At 40.1% G+C, this 17,530-nt stretch overlaps 1 protein-coding gene across 6 annotated transcripts in view; it reads right to left on the bottom strand.

Annotated features, from left to right (window-relative positions):
* LOC140202658 (ninjurin-2-like) overlaps nt 1-17,530 on the bottom strand; it is a 288,428-nt gene that overhangs the window by 216,871 nt on the left and 54,027 nt on the right. For all 6 annotated transcript variants that reach the window (XM_072267784.1, XM_072267785.1, XM_072267787.1 and 3 more), the window contains exon 2: nt 13,342-14,225. In XM_072267784.1, coding sequence (XP_072123885.1) covers nt 13,342-13,400 — 59 coding nt within the window. In that variant the 5' untranslated portion in view covers nt 13,401-14,225. The remainder of the gene's footprint in view (nt 1-13,341; nt 14,226-17,530) is intronic.

Genomic DNA, 17,530 nt, shown 5'->3' with positions numbered 1-17,530 from the left:
TGATAAGGCAAGCATTTAATATCCATTCTTAATTGTCTTTCAGAAGATTAAAATACCAGTGCAGTTCTATTGATGAAAGCATTCCCACAATGCTGTTTATTAGGAAGTTCCAGAATTTTGACCTGGCATCATTAAAGAAACCTCAACTAATACATTTTCTATTTAGGGTTATGTTTGACAGAAGATAACTTGTAGGTGGAGGCAATGCAGCTGCTGTCTTTGTCCTTCCACTTGTTAGAGGTAAGGGCTTTGGAAGTTCTGTCAATGAGAGCTCAGTGGGTTGCTACAGTGCAATTGGAGATGGCCACAGTGACACTGATGGACAGAGTGAAGTCCTGCAGCCACAAATGTGGTGTCAATCATGTGAGTAACTTCTCATGAATAGGGTTGAGCTTCTTGAATGTTATTGGAAATCTAGTTTTGGCTCAAGATTTTTAGACTTGCACTGAGTCAGAAAGTAAGTCATTCACCGCTGGGTACCTATTCTTACTTTTGTAGCCACAGTACTGATATGGCTAGTCCAGTCAAGATTCATGTCTGTGGTAAACCCATCCCCTCCCTCTACCCCACAGTATGTTTGGTGAAATTAAAATAGTTGAAATGACTAGTGTCAATTAGAGACTGGCGCTTGTGTGACATCAATGTTATGTGCCACTAATTACCCCAAATCCAAACAAATCCAAATGTTGAATAGATTGTGCTGCATGTGGGCATATAGTTTGTGAAATGAATTGAACTCCGGTATACTCATTTCCTATCTTGTGACGAAAGGAAGTTCAGGAGGAGTAAACTGTTCCATGGAACTTCTGTGTGAAGGCTGAGGGCTGTGATGACTGGGCTTCAACCTTACTTCAATAGATAGGCGTTTCTGCGGCTGTAAACAAGACTCCAGGAGGGTATGTTGCCTCCCTGGTGCAAGGGTCAAGGATGTCTCTGAATGGCTGCAGGACATCCATGGAACAGTTTACTCCTCCTGAACTTCCTTTCGTCACAAGATAGGAAATGAGTATACCGGAGTTCAATTCATTTCACAAACTATATGCCCACATGCAGCACAATCTATTCAACATTTGGATTTGTTTGGATTTGGGGTAATTAGTGGCACATAACATTGATGTCACACAAGCGCCAGTCTCTAATTCTGGAGTGGGAGGGTGAACAGCCAGTGGTCGTGGTGCATATAGGTACCAACGATATAAGTAAAAAACGGGATGAGGTCCTACAAGGTGAATTTAGGGAGTTAGGATATAAACTAAAAAGTAGGACCACAAAGGTAATAATCTCTGGATTACTAACAGTGCCACGTGCTAGTCAGAGTAGAAATAGGAGGATATTTCAGATGAATATGTGGCTTGAAAAATGGTGCAAGGGGGAGGGATTCAAATTTCCGGGGCGTTGGAACCAGTTCTGGAGGAGGTGGGACCAGTGCAAACAGGACGGTCTGCACCTGGGCTGGACTGGAACCAATGTCCTAGGGGGATCGTTTGTTACCGTTGTTCAGGAGGATTTAAACTAACGTGACAGGGGGATGGGAACAAGTGCAGAGAGACAGAGGGATGTAAAATGAGAGTAGAAGCAAAAAGTAGTAAGGTGAAAAGTAAAAGTGGCAGGCTGGCAAATCCAGGGCAAAAATCAAAAAGGGCCACTTTTCAACATAACTGTATTAGGGCAAAGAGTGTTGTAAAAGCAAGCCTGAAGGCTTTGTGTGTCAATGCAAGGAGCATTCGTAACAGGGTGGATGAATTGAATGTGCAGATAGTTATTAATGAATATGATATAGTTGGGATCACAGAGACATGGCTCCAGGGTGACAAAGGATGGGAGCTCAACATTCAGGGATATTCAATATTCAGGAGGGATAGACATGAAAGAAAAGGAGGTGGGGTGGCATTGCTGGTTAGAGAGGAGATTAACACAATAGAAAGGAAGGACATTAGCTGGGAGGATGTGGAATCGATATGGGTCGAGCTGCATAACACTAAGGGGCAGAAAACGCTGTTGGGAGTTGTGTACAGGCCACCTAACAGTAGTAGTGAGGTTGGGGATGGCATTAAACAGGAAATTAGAAATGCATGCAATAAAGGAACAGCAATTATAATGGGTGACTTCAATCTACATACAGATTGGGTGAACCAAATTGGTAAGAATGCTGAGGAAGAGGATTTCTTGGAATGTATGCAGGATAGTTTTCTGAACCAACATGTCGAGGAACCAACTAGAGAGCAGGCCATTCTAGACTGGGTATTGAGCAATGAGGAAGGGTTAGTTAGCAATCTTGTCATGTAAGGCCCCTTGGATAAGAGTGACCATAATTCTTCATTACGATGGAGAGTGATATAGTTAATTCAGTAACAAAGGTTCTGAACTTAAAGAAGGGTAACTTTGAAGGTATGAGACGTGAATTAGCTAAGATAGACTGGCAAATGATACTTAAAGGGTTGACGGTGGATATGCAATGGGAAGCATTTAAAGATCGCATGGATGAACTTCAACAATTGTTCATCCCAGTTTGGCAAAAGAATAAACCAGGGAAGGTAGTGCACCCGTGGCTGACAAGGGAAATTAGGGATAGTATCAATTCCAAAGAAGAAACATACAAATTAGCCAGAAAAAGCAGCACACCTGAGGACTGGGAGAAATTCAGAGTCCAGCAGAGGAGGACAAAGGGCTTAATTAGGAAAGGGAAAAAAGATTATGAGAGAAAGCTGGCAGGGAACATAAAAATCTGACTGTAAAAGCTTTTATAGATATGTGAAAAGAAAAAGATTGGTTAAGACAAATGTAGGTCCCTTACAGTCAGAAACAGGTGAATTGATCATGGGGAACAAGGACATGGCAGACCAATTGAATAACTACTTTGGTTCTGTCTTCACTAAGGAGGACATAAATAATCTTCCGGAAATAGTAGGGGACCGAGGGTCTAGTGAGATGTAGGAACTGAGGGAAATACATGTTAGTAGGGAAGTGGTGTTAGGTAAATTGAAGGGATTAAAGGCAGATAAATCCCCAGGGTCAGATGGTCTGCATCCCAGAGTGCTTAAGGAAGTAGCCCAAGAAATAGTGGATGCATTAGTGATAATTTTTCAGAACTCTTTAGATTCTAGATTAGTTCCTGAGGATTGGAGGGTGGCTAATGTAATCCTGCTTTTTAAAAAAGGAGGGAGAGAGAAACCGGGGAATTATAGACCGGTAAACCTGACATCGGTGGTGGGGAAAATGCTAGAGTCAGTTATCAAAGATGTGATAACAGCACATTTGGAAAGCGGTGAAATCATCGGACAAAGTCAGCATGGATTTTGAAAGGAAAATCATGTCTGACGAATCTCATAGAATTTTTTGAGGATGTAACTAGTAGAGTGGATAGGGGAGAACCAGTGGATGTGGTATATTTGGATTTTCAAAAGGCTTTTGACAAGGTCCCACACAGGAGATTAGTGTGCAAACTTAAAGCACACAGTATTGGGTGTATGGTATTGATGTGGATAGAGAATTGGTTGGCAGACGAAGCAAAGAGTGGGAATAAACGGGACCTTTTCAGAATGGCAGGCGGTGACTAGTGGGGTACCGCAAGGCTTAGTTCTGGGACCCCAATTGTTTACAATATATATTAATGACTTAGACGAGGGAATTAAATGCAGCATCTCCAAGTTTGCGGATGACACGAAGCTGGGCAGCAGTGTTAGCTGTGAGGAGGATGCTGGGAGGATGCAGGGTGACTTGGATAGGTTAGGTGAGTGGGCAAATTCATGGCAGATGCAATTTAATGTGGATAAATGTGAGGTTATCCACTTTGGTGGCAAGAACAGGAAAACAGATTATTATCTGAATGGTGGCCAATTAGGAAAAGGGGAGGTGCAATGAGACCTAGGTGTCATTGTACACCAGTCATTGAAAGTGGGTATGCAGGTACAGCAGGCAGTGAAAAAGGTGAATGGTATGCTGGCATTCATGGCAAGAGGATTCGAGTACAGGAGCAGGGAGGTACTACTGCAGTTGTACAAGGCCTTGGTGAGACCACACCTGGAGTATTGTGTGCAGCTTTGGTCCCCTAATCTGAGGAAAGACATTCTTGCCATAGAGGGAGTACAAAGAAGGTTCACCAGATTGACTTCTGGGATGGCAGGACTTTCATACGATGAAAGACTGGATCGACTAGGCTTATACTCTCTGGAATTTAGAAGATTGAGGGGGGATCTTATTGAAACATATAAAATTCTAAAGGGATTGGACAGGCTAGATGTAGGAAGATTGTTCCCGATGTTGGGGAAGTCCAGAACGAGGGGTCACAGTTTGAGGATAAAGGGGAAGCCTTTTAAGACCGAGATGAGGAAAAACTTCTTCACATGGAGAGTGGTGAATCTGTGGAATTCTCTGCCACAGGAAACAGTTGAGGCCAGTTCATTGGTTATATTTCAGAGGGAGTTAGATATGGCCCTTGTGGCTAAAGGGATCAGTGGGTGTGGAGAGAAGGCAGGTACAGGGTTCTGAGTTGGATGATCAGCCATGATCATACTGAATGGCGGTGCAGGCTCGAAGGGCCAAATGGCCTACTCCTGCACCTATTTTCTATGTTTCTATGTTTACTCTGAACTTGTAACGACTTCAACCAGTGCAGTTTTTTTGCCCCCTTTCCTTTCCATTGACTTCAATTTTACTGCTCTCCTGATGAAATGCTGTTTTCATATACCTCTATTCACCTCTGCTTTTAATTGTCCTGTCAAATTTTGGGCTGGCTGTAATGAGATCTGGACTTATGTTGTAACAGAACCAAAACAAAGCGTCAATGAGCTGCCCATTTGTCCGTAAGAGCTACTTGATAGCACAGTCAATTGATATTCCTTTGCTGTGCTGATGATTAATGATGGACTGAATTTCCAAATGCAGCTTGATAAATGCACCCAGGCAAATTTTACATTGTCACTGTGCAACCACAATGGAGCAGACTGTTTTGTAGAATGACATAATCTATTCAATGCAATCTGTTGTTTCTTGATATTACACAAGGTGAGTGAAGTTGATTAAAGATTGACTTATATGTCAAGGGAGCACTAGGAGAAGATCAAGAAGGACTGATAAGTGGAAGGTAAATATTTCAGCCATACAAATGTTAGATATTGCCCAACTCAACAAAATGGAGTCTGTATACCTGCCACTGACTTCAACTATAAAATTGAATAAGCAATGTAAATACTGCAACTACAAGAATGAGTCAAAGGCTGGATATCCTGTGACAGGTGACCCACCTGCACACGCAAGATGAATAACTATTTCACCATACAAGAAGCTTATCACCATTGATGAAAAGAATAGTCTAATTCATTGCTATTCTGTCAAACACATTGAATAATCATTCATTGTACCACTGACATCAATAAAATACACCTTACTCACTGGCCTAGATTACTCTGACAACACCTCCCAAACATCCAGTTGTTATATTTTTTAACTTCAAAATATTAAGGTAATTCAAAGGAAAACATGGGAGTCTGAAATGTGAGTCTAACTTGTGTTTACTTTAAGCGAGGCACGCAAGTATCACATGGGAATCTGATGCCATATGCAATTCACGCATTTATACATATAACTCATAATGAATTGTTTAAATGACCAAGAATGCTTAATCAAACAATATATTTACAATATTACTCAAATATTACTGAGATATTAAATACACAACACTCTTCCCTGCTTAGCTATAAACCCCAACTCAATAGAGAATATATCTCAATTACATATATGGTATACTATATAATATAGCTACTATATACAGACATTCACAACATATTAAATTTTAAATTGCCCCATTCAGGCCTAAGGATTTAATTGCTGTGTAGGATTTCTTACTCTGGTGGGATGACATCTTTCCTGACAAAGCAGGTCACTCTGCTTGACAGGTGAGACTTATGGCTGTGAAAATGGGACAATCTATTAGCATTTCCATGATCAGTCATCCTTTTGAATTCAACTTTGTAATTGTGTCCTCCAAGAAACAGAGCCCATCTTTGCATTCATGCTGCTGCTGTTAGTGGAACACCCTTTTGTGGATTGAAAATGGATACTAGTGGTTGATGATCAGTGACAAGGGTAAACTCTCTCCCTTACAAGTAATGATCAAAATGTTTTACACCCCAAAACCAGACTCAAGCCTTCTCTTCTCAATCTGTTCATAACATTTCTCTGCTGCTGTAAGGGAGCGTGATGCAAAGACTACGGGGCATTCACTTCCATCACCCATAACATGTGACATGACTGCACCTATAACATAAGGTGAAGCATCACAGGCAAACTTTACCGGGTGATGTGGATCACAATGTATAACTACAGTGTCTGACGTCACCATTTCCTTTACCTTTTTGAAAGCCACCTCAAACTGCTTTGTCCATTGCCATTTATTTTTAGCAAGTTGCTCACAGGTCATGTGGTAACATGATGATGTATGTAATTCAAGTATTTGTACATATAACTCAATGAATTATTTAAATGAGCAAGAATGCTTAATCAAACAATATACTTACAATAGTACTCAAATATTACTGAAATATAAAATAAACAACACCAGTCATTCATCAAGAAGAACAAGGGCAGCAGATGCATTAGATCATCACTGCCTACATGTTTTCCTACAAGTCGCACACTATTCCAACTTGATAAAATTGACCCTAATTCCATAGTTTGCAACAAACTTTGAGTGAAAGTACTGTTGCCATAAGAACTGCAGAGGTCCAAGAAGATTCATCACCACTACCTTTACAAGTGCAATTAGGGATGGACAATTTATGCTGGCTTTGCCAAAGATGCCCAGATTCGGAGGAATGAATAAGGATAAAGATCTTGGCAGGATTTATCAGGCCCTATCAAGCCTCCAATGTGCCTGAAACCAGTCCTTGAGCCGGTGCCTGCTGGTTCTGGCTTCATTATTATTTTGTTTTATCATGGAGGTTTGGCAAAACTGCACCATTTAGAACATTATTTCAGAGACTTTCACAATCAAAGGCACTTTTGTGGGAATGGAGCCTTACGAAATCAAGAACAAATAAGGACCATAGTTTCCATCCCCAAAGAACATTAGTGAACCAGGTAAGTTTTTATGATCTTCAGTAGTATCATAATCACTATTTCTACCACTGGCTTTAGATTATTTTGTTAATCAAAACCAAATTTCTCAGTGATAAAAAGATAATGCTGGAGAAGCAACTGTGATAGAGACAAAGTTAATGTCATAGATCAACATCACTTTGGGGTCTTATGTGTCTTGCTTTGTTTTAAATTTCCACCATCTGCTAATTCACTTTTATATTCTCCTAAAATATCAACTGGTGGAGATTTGAATTTAACTTCACCAATTCAAACCTCTGGATTTCTAATCTATTAACATAATCAGCAGGTGGCCATTCTAAACAGGATTAGCTAAGACATAAAAACTTAATGGACTTAACGATCTAAATTTTTTAAAACTTCCCAGTATCTTTCTATTTGTTTATGAACCTACAACTCAATTTATGCCAAGGTGTATTCTCATTCAATCTGCACCTGAACATTTTCACATAAAATTATATACAGATCTATTGTCTTACTAACTAAAAGCAATACCATACACTTATTTTCCCGGGTTCCTTCTCTCATCCTGGTAAATACTGATGGTAGGTAGAAGGGAGCTGCATCCTGGTTAAGTGCCCATGAAGTTTATGTACTCAGCAACCTCTTCAATCTGTAATGCACTATAACACACATAACGATGTCTTCATCTTACACAGGTAATGTAGTTTTCACCAGAATGTCAAGAAGAGCAGGAAATTTGGCTGAATTCCCAACCACTGCAGGTGAGATTAGTTAACACATCAAACAAATTTGAATTGGGCACTTTGAGAATGACATGACTCATTTCTCATGAATTTATGAAGTGCAGCATCTTTACTCACTATGCCTCCACCAGGAGGGTTCACAAGCACAAAACTGTTGGTATGTCTCTTTATACACAAATACAGATGAAGTTAAATACTGTACCAATGACTAGTTTTGTAACTTTAATTTGATATCTGTAACTTAGATCTATCAGTGAGGTGTAAGATACATTATCAGTATAACTTTGTTGGAAATTTTAGGTATAATTATTTACTTGAAAATCAAATCTATGTAAACTCTTAAACAAGTGTTCTGTTTTGACCACAATATTCTATCAAATAAATGCCAGAATTGCTATTCCCAATCCTTCAGAGATAAAAATATAAAACATGCAAAATCTTTAATGGGCAGCTAAAATCTTTTTTTAAAACTGAAAATCGAGGAGCTATAAATGTATGATTTAAATACAAAAGCAGGGGTAAAGAGGATGGGGAAGAGAGAAAAGAACAAAAGAAAAGATCCAAGATTGGGTGGAAGATAGGAAAGGTTAAAAGACAAAATATATGTTTCTATAAGTTAAAAGGGATGTAATAGTGCAAATGAAGAAACAGAAGATAAAGAATGGGTTTTCATGATATTAATGCTTTACAGACAATTAAATATTATTGAATGTATTCACTATAGTGATGTTGCAATTTGGCAGTCACTTTGCAAATGTTCCTACAAACAGCAACATAATAAAGATCAGGCTACTTTTCCTGAAATATAGGATGAAAAATAAATATTAATCAGGGCTCCAAAAGATGGGTTCAGAGGAAATGTAGCAGAATAATTTATTGTTTGAAATTGTTATACTTGGTGTTTAGTCTGGCTAAATTATTTTCAACCAAAAAGCTATGATATAGTACACATTATGGAGACACAAGAAAAATTGCAGATGCTTGAAATTTGGATCAACACACACGAAATGCTGGAGGAACTCAGATGGCAGGCAGCATCTATGGAGAATGAACAGTAGATATTTTGGGTCGAGACCCTGCATCGGGACCTAATAATTATTTTCTAAATTACTACTGATGAAGGGTCTCGGGCTGAATTATCGACTGTTCATTTATCTCCACAGATGCTTCCTAGCTCATTGAGTTCCTTCAGCATTTTGAATGTGTTGATCCATGTGGTACATTAAAATGTTTCATCCTTTCTTGGTGGCACTGATTTAAACTGCACTGAGAATTTCAGGCAGGGCCTCATAAAGGTACTGCACGTTCAGCTCAAAATAGCTTGATTCTTGTATTCCAATACCATTGCAACAGCAGTCATTTGACTCCCTAGTTTCTTATTGTAGTTGCATGTCAACTTCTTTTGCTTCATTTAAATCCCTCTATACTGTATTTAAAAATATTCTGTTTCAATTCTACCTTTTAAAATGAATGATATCTTACTTCTCCAGCTGTCTTCACATTGTGATTTGCATTCATATAGTATTCTTATCATAATGCTTCCAAATTATTATGGACTCAAAAACATATCTCATGTTTGCATCTCAAATTCAGCTCAGAGACAGGAGAAAATGCAATTAAGCATCTTGCTGTATCTGGGGGGAGCTAGGTAGGCCGCAGTCTCCTAAAACAGAAGTCACCATATTCTGAGCACCAAACGCAATACTGTACACTGAATCTGAAGAAGTGGAAGTGGAAGTGTTCATCCCAGTTTGGCAAAAGAATAAATCAAGGAAGGTAGTGCACCCGTGGCTGACAAGAGAAATTAGGGATAGTATCAATTCCAAAGAAGCAGCATACAAATTAGCCAGAGAAAGTGGCTCACCTGAGGACTGGGAGAAATTCAGAGTTCAGCAGAGGAGGACAAAGGGCTTAATTAGGAAGGGGAAAAAAGATTATGAGAGAAAACTGGCAGGGAACATAAAAACTGACTGTAAAAGCTTTTATAGGTATGTAAAAAGGAAAAGACTGGTAAAGACAAATGTAGGTCCCCTACAGACAGAAACAGGTGAATTAATTATGGGAAGCAAGGACATGGCAGACCAATTAAATAATTACTTTGGTTCTGTCTTCACTAAGGAGGACATAAATAATCTTCCAGAAATATTAGGGGACAGAGGGTCCAGTGAGATGGAGGAACTGAGCGAAATACTTGTTAGTAGGGAAGTGGTGTTAGGTAAATTGAAGGGATTAAAGGCAGATAAATCCCCAGGGCCAGATGGTCTGCATCCCAGAGTGCTTAAGGAAGTAGCCCAAGAAATAGTGGATGCATTAGTGATAATTTTTCAAAACTAGTTAGATTCTGGACTAGTTCCTGAGGATTGGAGGGTGGCTAATGTAACCCCACTTTTTAAAAAAGGAGGGAGAGAGAAACCGGGGAATTATAGACCGGTTAGCCTAACGTCGGTGGTGGGGAAACTGCTGGAGTCAGTTATCAAAGATGTGATAACAGCACATTTGGAAAGCGGTGAAATCATCGGACAAAGTCAGCATGGATTTGTGAAGGGAAAATCATGTCTGACGAATCTCATAGAATTTTTTGAGGATATAACTAGTAGAGTGGATAGGGGAGAACCAGTGGATGTGGTATATTTGGACTTTCAAAAGGCTTTTGACAAGGTCCCACACAGGAGATTAGTGTGCAAACTTAAAGCACATGGTATTGGGGGTAAGGTATTGATGTGGATGGAGAATTGGTTAGCAGACAGGAAGCAAAGAGTGGGAATAAACGGGACCTTTTCAGAATGGCAGGCGGTGACTAGTGGGGTACCGCAAGGCTCAGTGCTGGGACCCCAGTTGTTTACAATGTATATTAATGACTTGGATGAGGGAATTAAATGCAGCATCTCCAAGTTTGCGGATGACACGAAGCTGGGTGGCAGTGTTAGCTGTGAGGAGGATGCTAAGAGGATGCAGAGTGACTTGGATAGGTTGGGTGAGTGAGCAAATTCATGGCAGATGCAATTTAATGTGGATAAATGTGAAGTTATCCACTTTGGTAGCAAAAATAGGAAAACAGATTATTATCTGAATGGTGGCCGATTAGGAAAAGGGGAGGTGCAATGAGACCTGGGTGTCATTATACACCAGTCATTGAAAGTGGGCATGCAGGTACAGCAGGCGGTGAAAAAGGCGAATGGTATGCTGGCATTTATAGCGAGAGGATTCGAGTACAGGAGCAGGGGGGTACTACTGCAGTTGTACAAGGCCTTGGTGAGACCACACCTGGAGTATTGTGTGCAGTTTTGGTCCCCTAATCTGAGGAAAGACATCCTTGCCATAGAGGGAGTACAAAGAAGGTTCACCAGATTGATTCCTGGGATGGCAGGACTTTCATATGAAGAAAGACTGGATGAACTGGGCTTGTACTCGTTGGAATTTAGAAGATTGAGGGGGGATCTGATTGAAACGTATAAAATCCTAAAGGGATTGGACAGGCTAGATGCAGGAAGATTGTTCCCGATGTTGGGGAAGTCCAGAACAAGGGGTCACAGTTTGAGGATAAAGGGGAAGCCTTTTAGGACCGAGATTAGGAAAAACTTCTTCACTCAGAGAGTGGTGAATCTGTGGAATTCTCTGCCACAGGAAGCAGTTGAGGCCAGTACATTGGCTATATTTAAGAGGGAGTTAGATATGGCCCTTGTGGCTACGGGGATCAGGGGGTATGGAGGGAAGGCTGGGGCGGGGTTCTGAGTTGGATGATCAGCCATGATCATAATAAATGGCGGTGCAGGCTCGAAGGGCCGAATGGCCTACTCCTGCACCTATTTTCTATGTTTCTATGTTTCTAAATCACTGACTCTGAACAGGGAGAAGGGACCCCCCCCCCCGCCCCCATAGTTGCACAGATCCAGCCAATGAGGTACAATGAGGAAATATTACAAAGAGAGAAAATGTCAATGGAATCCATATTAAAAAGAAGCTTGAAAGAGAATAGGAGGATATTTTAACCAAAATAGATAACATATCCACAATATACTTTGAACTTTCAGGAAGAATTTTGTATGTTTTGTGTGAACGATAAACAGCAGAAGTAAAATGTAATCCAGGAGAGATCTGAAAAAGATACTTGATCAAAAAAGAGGGAACTGGTATAGTCTTAGACTGGGAGGAAGTGATAAGAAGCACTATAGCCATCAGAGGAAGAACCAACAGAAGACAACTAAAAAGGCATAAAGAGAGAAAAGATGAAATATGTAGGCAAGCTAGACAATCATATTAAAGAAGATACAAAAATGTTTTTTCAGATATTTAAAGAGTAAAGAGAGGAGACAGTAGATATCAGATCACTGGGAAAAGATCCTGGAGAGATAGTAATAGAGGACAAAGAAATGGCAGATGAACTTAATAAGTATTTTGCAACAGTCTTCACTGTGGAAGACATCAGTTGTACAAACGTTTGTATGTCAGAAATTCGAGTGTGTCTGGGGACAGAAGTGAATGTGTTGCTACTACTAAGGGGAAGGTGCTTGGGAAGTTGAAAGGTCTGAATGTAGATAGGTCACCTAGACCAGATGGCCTCTCCGGGGTTCTGATAGAGGTACTGTTACTGAAGCTAATGAGAAGGCATTAGTAATGATCTTTCAAGAATTAATGGATTCTGGAATGGTTCTGGAGGACTGGAAAATTGCAAATGTCACTCCACTCTTCAAGATGGGAGGTGGCAGAAAAAAGGAAATTATAGGCCAGTTATCCTGACTCCAGTAGTTGGGAAGATTTTGAAGTCCATTATTCAGGATGAAGTTTTAAGGTACTCAGAAGCATATGATAAGATAGGCCAAAATCAGTATGTTTTCTTTAGGGGGGAACTTGCCTGACTAATCTGTTGGAATTCTTCGAGAAAATAACAGGCAAGGTAAACAAAGGAGTGTCAGTGGATGTTTTCTACTTGGACTTTCAAGAGGCCTTTGACAAGGTGCTGCACATGAAGCTGCTTAAAAGGCAAGAGCCCATGGTATTGCAGGAAAGAAACTCACGTGGATCAAAGATTGGCTGATTGGCAGGAGACAAAGGCCGGGAATCAAGGTGGCCTTTTCTGGTTGGCTGCCAGTGACTCGTGGTGTTCTGCAGGGGTCGGTGTTGGAACTGCTTCTTTTCATGTTGTGTCAATGATTTTGTAGTTCTGAAGAAGCAGGGAACCTGCAGAAGAAGAATCTGACAGATTGGGAGAATGGGCAAAGAACTGGCAGATGGAATATAATGTAAAGAAGTGTATGGCCATGCAGATTGGTAGAAGGAATAAAGGCACAAACTATTTTCTAAACAGGAAGAATATTCAAAACTCAGAGGTGCAAAGAGAGTTCTCGTGCAGGATTCTCCAAGGTTAACTTGCAGGTTGAGTTGGTGGTAGGAAGGCCAATGCAATGCCTGCTTTCATGATCTGACTTTAACTACACCACCAATGATGGTGCTTCCTTCTTAAGTCCCACATCACCAGTTTCAGGAAGTTCTTACTCTACAACTATCGGACTCCTCAACCGGCAAGAATAACTTCACTCACCTTGATGCTGAACTGACTCCACAACCTATACATTCACTTTCAAGGTCTCTGCAACTCATGTTCGTAGTATTATTTATTTACTTTTTCAAATTATTTGCATGATTTGTCTTCTTTTGTATGTTGGCTGTTTGCTAGTCTTTGTTATTTATAATTTATCAGCAATTCTATTGTCTTTCTCTATGTTCATGTGAGAAAATGTATCTTAAGGTAGTAAGTATATAGTGACATATACATACTTTGATAATAAATTTACTTTGACTTTGACTTCCGCACTTAATCACCAGTTCCATTGGTGTCAAGAGCAATTGCTGGCATCCCACCTTTAGAATTCAGCTGTGGTCCATGGTTGGACTAAGACTGTGGTGATGTCTGGAGTCTGGACCTGACTAATCCTGATGAAATCCAAACTAGGCATTGGTAGTTGGTTAATGGTGAGTAAATGTTGGTTGATAGCAATGTCAATGATAGGTTCCATTACTTTGCTGCTGATGGGGAGTAGATTGATTTGCTGGATTCAATTGTTCTGCTTTTTGTGAACAGGCAATTCTACAAATGCTTGGGTAAATGCCAGTGTTTTTGCTGTACAGGAACAACCTGGCTTGAGACGTAGCTTATTCCAAGGTGCAGTTCTGCAGTGCTACGGTTGGAATGTATTTCATGGCACGAATGATGCACACATTTTCTATGACAAATGGATGTTAGGAACTGAAATTAGCTGTAATGTTTTGCAGCTAGACCGTGGAGGAAGTATGTGGTTTAAGTATGCCATCTTGGCCTGTTAAGTTTCTGCTTTCCTTCCCCTGAAACAGTAGCTCTTGCATCTTCATTATTATACACTTTTGTGAATTCTATGTCTTGTTCCATTTCCTTTGTGACTTTTTGATCTGAAATCACAAAATGTTGAAATGGTTGGTGTGAATAAATACTGCACGTTTATTTCCGTTTCACAAACCCTCCTAACTGGTGTAAATGTTGCTGGTATTTCATTCCACTTTTATATTATTACTGAGGTTAATAAAAAAAACTGCAAGACTTAAAATCAGATTGAAAACAGTGAAGAACATTTTGAAATACTTATTTATTCAAATATCTAAAATAATTTTCCTTTTAAATCTACATATGCAGTTGGTGAGTTTGAGATTATGGAGTCCTATCATTTTTACTGCTAAGCTGATAGAGATTTTCTGAGGCTCTGAAATTTGTGCAATTTCCCTGCAATTTTTTTTGTTTTGCAATCGCCAGTGAAAGATTTTTCCCTACCCCATATAATAAAACATCCATAACCATAGTCACAAATAACCCTGACTATTACCAGCTCCTCTATCACTTGTCATCTTGCTCAGCACTCTGCACTCTGCTCCCTTTGGCCTTGGCATATAGCCTTCTCTTGTTTTCTTTCTTCATTGTTTCAACTTTGTTGCTCTCTTTTACTTGGTTCCACTTTTATCCATCTCAATGTTTCTGGCATATATCTGTAAATTGTCTTCTGTAGCACTCTATGCTGCCATCCACAGAATCTCACAAAGGCTCAACTTCTGATCTTACTCATTCTCATCTATATGTTAGTGGGGCACAACTATGGTGCCAGCTTGTGCACATATGCTGATAACACCCAGGTCTGCCTCTTCCCACCTTCTTACTCCAACTTCTCATCTTTATTTTCTCCAGTCCCAATGAAGGGTCTCGGCCTGAAACGTCAACTGTACTCTCTCCCATAGATGCTGCATGGCCTGCTGACTTCCTCCAGCATTTTGTGTGTGTTGCTTGCATTGCCAGCATCTGCAGATTTTCTCTTGTTTGTCATTGGGCTTCATAGCTTCAGTTGGCTTATCTATTCCATTGTTTAATTGATTGACTGATATCCAGCCTTGATCAATCATCTCAATTCAGAACATAATTACAGGAAACCCTCAGATGCTTAAGGATGAATTGTATTGAAAGACTTCAATGACCTTTCCTCAACATTCCTGGGGATTTTCATTCAACAATGTCCAATTCTATTCACAGTTCTTCAGATAATGAAGCATATCATAACTATTTGTAGCAAAAATCAGATAATTTTTAGGCAGAAGCTGTTAAGTAGATTCTATGGTGATACGGACCGTAAGGGAAGCCTGAGACAGATGATCTACTTCTATTGTAAGTTGATTACAAGTGCTTTAGCCTTGAGTTTGTCACCATATTTCTAGCTCTTTCTATATTCTTCATTGAACTAGCGGTGAATCTGGTAGTTTGAGAGAGATATATTATGTTTCAGGTTAGATTATTGTATAAAAAAATTCTACAAGACCATAAGACATAGGAGCAGAATTAGGATATTTAGCATATTGAATAGTATGCTCTGCTATTTGATCATGGCTGATCCATTTCCCTCTCAACCCCATTCTCCTGGATTTCCCCAAAACCTTTGACACCCTGATTAATCTATCAACTAGATAAGAACCTTTCAACTCCCAACTTAAATACACTCGGTGACCTGACCTCCACAGCCATCTGCAACAATGTATTTCACATATTCATCACCCTCTGGCTAAAGAAATTCCTCCTGATCTCGGTTCTACATGGATGGCACTCTATTCTGAGGCTGTGCACTCTGGTCCTAGACTCCCTCACTATAGGAAACATCCTCACCATATCCACACTATTTACGTCTTTCAACATTCAATGAGATCTCCCCTCATTCTTGTAAATTATAGCAAGTTCAGGTCCAGAGCTATACAATGTTCTTTAGATGAGAAGCCTTTCATTTCCAGGATCATTTTCATGAACTTCCTTTGAACCCACTCCAGCACATCTTTTCTTAGATAACGGACCCAGAACTGCTCACAATACTCCAAGTGAAGCCTCAGCAATGCTTTATAAAGCTTCAGTATTACCTCCTTGCTGTTATATTCTAGCCTTCTTGAAAAGAATGCTAACATTGCATTTGCCTTCCTCACCACAGACTCAACCTGTGAATTGACTTTTAGGGAATCCTGCACAAAGACTCTCAAGTCCCTTTACACCTTGTATTTTTGAATTTTCTCCCCATGCTTTTATTCCTTCTACCAAAGTTAAATGCCACATGCTTTCCAACACTGTATTTCATTTGCCAATAATTTGCCCATTCTCCTAATCTGTCTAAGTCCTTCTGCAGCCTCCCTGCTTCCTCAGAATTACCTGATCCTCCACCTAGCTTTGTATCGTCCACAAACTTGGCCACTAAGCCATCAATTCCATCATCCGAATCTTTGACATGAGGTCCTAATATTGACCCCTGCAGAACACCAGTAGTCACTGGCAGCCAATCAGAAAAGGCTCCCTTTATTCCCACGGTTTGCTTCCTGCCATCAGCCAGTGCTCTATCCATGCTAGTATCTTTCCTGTAATACCATGGGCTCTTATTTTACATAGAGACTCATGTGCAGCACCTTGTCAAAGGCCTTCTGAAAATCCAAGTACACAGTATTCTCCCTTGTCTATCCTGCTTGTTATGTGCTCAATTCCAACAGGTTTGTCAGGCACTATTTTCCCTTAAGGAAACCATGCTGTCTTTGATCTATTTCATCATGTGTCTCCAAGTATCCTGAAAACTCATCCTTAACAATCAACTCTAACGTTGACATTACCACTGAGATCAGGCTAACTAGCTAAATTTCATTTCTTCTGATTCCCTTCCTTCTTGAAGAGAGGAGTGACATTTCCAATTTTCCAGTCTTTTGGAACCATACCAAAATCCATTGATTCTACTGTTCAGAGGCCTTTATATAACTGCCATCAGGGTTTTGTTACCTTTGCAGTTCCTTAACTCTACCCACATTGACTCTACATCTTCTGATCCTGAATCACATCTTTCTAAGGATTTGATTTCATTTTTAACCAACAGAGCCACACCATCCCCTCTGCCTAAATGCCTGTCCTTGGAGTAAGATCCCAACTGTAATCTTCTTCGAACCATCAATTAGTGCTGCCCACAACGTAATTCCTGCCAATCTCTAAGTGCGCTACAAGATCATCTACATTGTTCCGTATGCTGCGTGCATTCAAATATAGCACCTTCAGTCCTGTATTCATCGCCCTTTTTTTGTCCCCGTTACACTGCAACTCATTCCACTAAATGCAATTTTGCCCTATCATCTGCTTTTTCTTCCTGACAGCTTCACTACACACTGCCACTACTTGTATACTAACTGCCCCAGCCTCAGCCCTA

This window comes from Mobula birostris, chromosome 9 (assembly GCF_030028105.1).
Source record: "Mobula birostris isolate sMobBir1 chromosome 9, sMobBir1.hap1, whole genome shotgun sequence".
In the NCBI taxonomy this organism is placed as follows: domain Eukaryota; kingdom Metazoa; phylum Chordata; class Chondrichthyes; order Myliobatiformes; family Myliobatidae; genus Mobula; species Mobula birostris.
The sequence above is the reverse complement of the archived record's forward strand: the minus strand, read 5'-3'. Positions and strand labels throughout refer to the sequence as shown.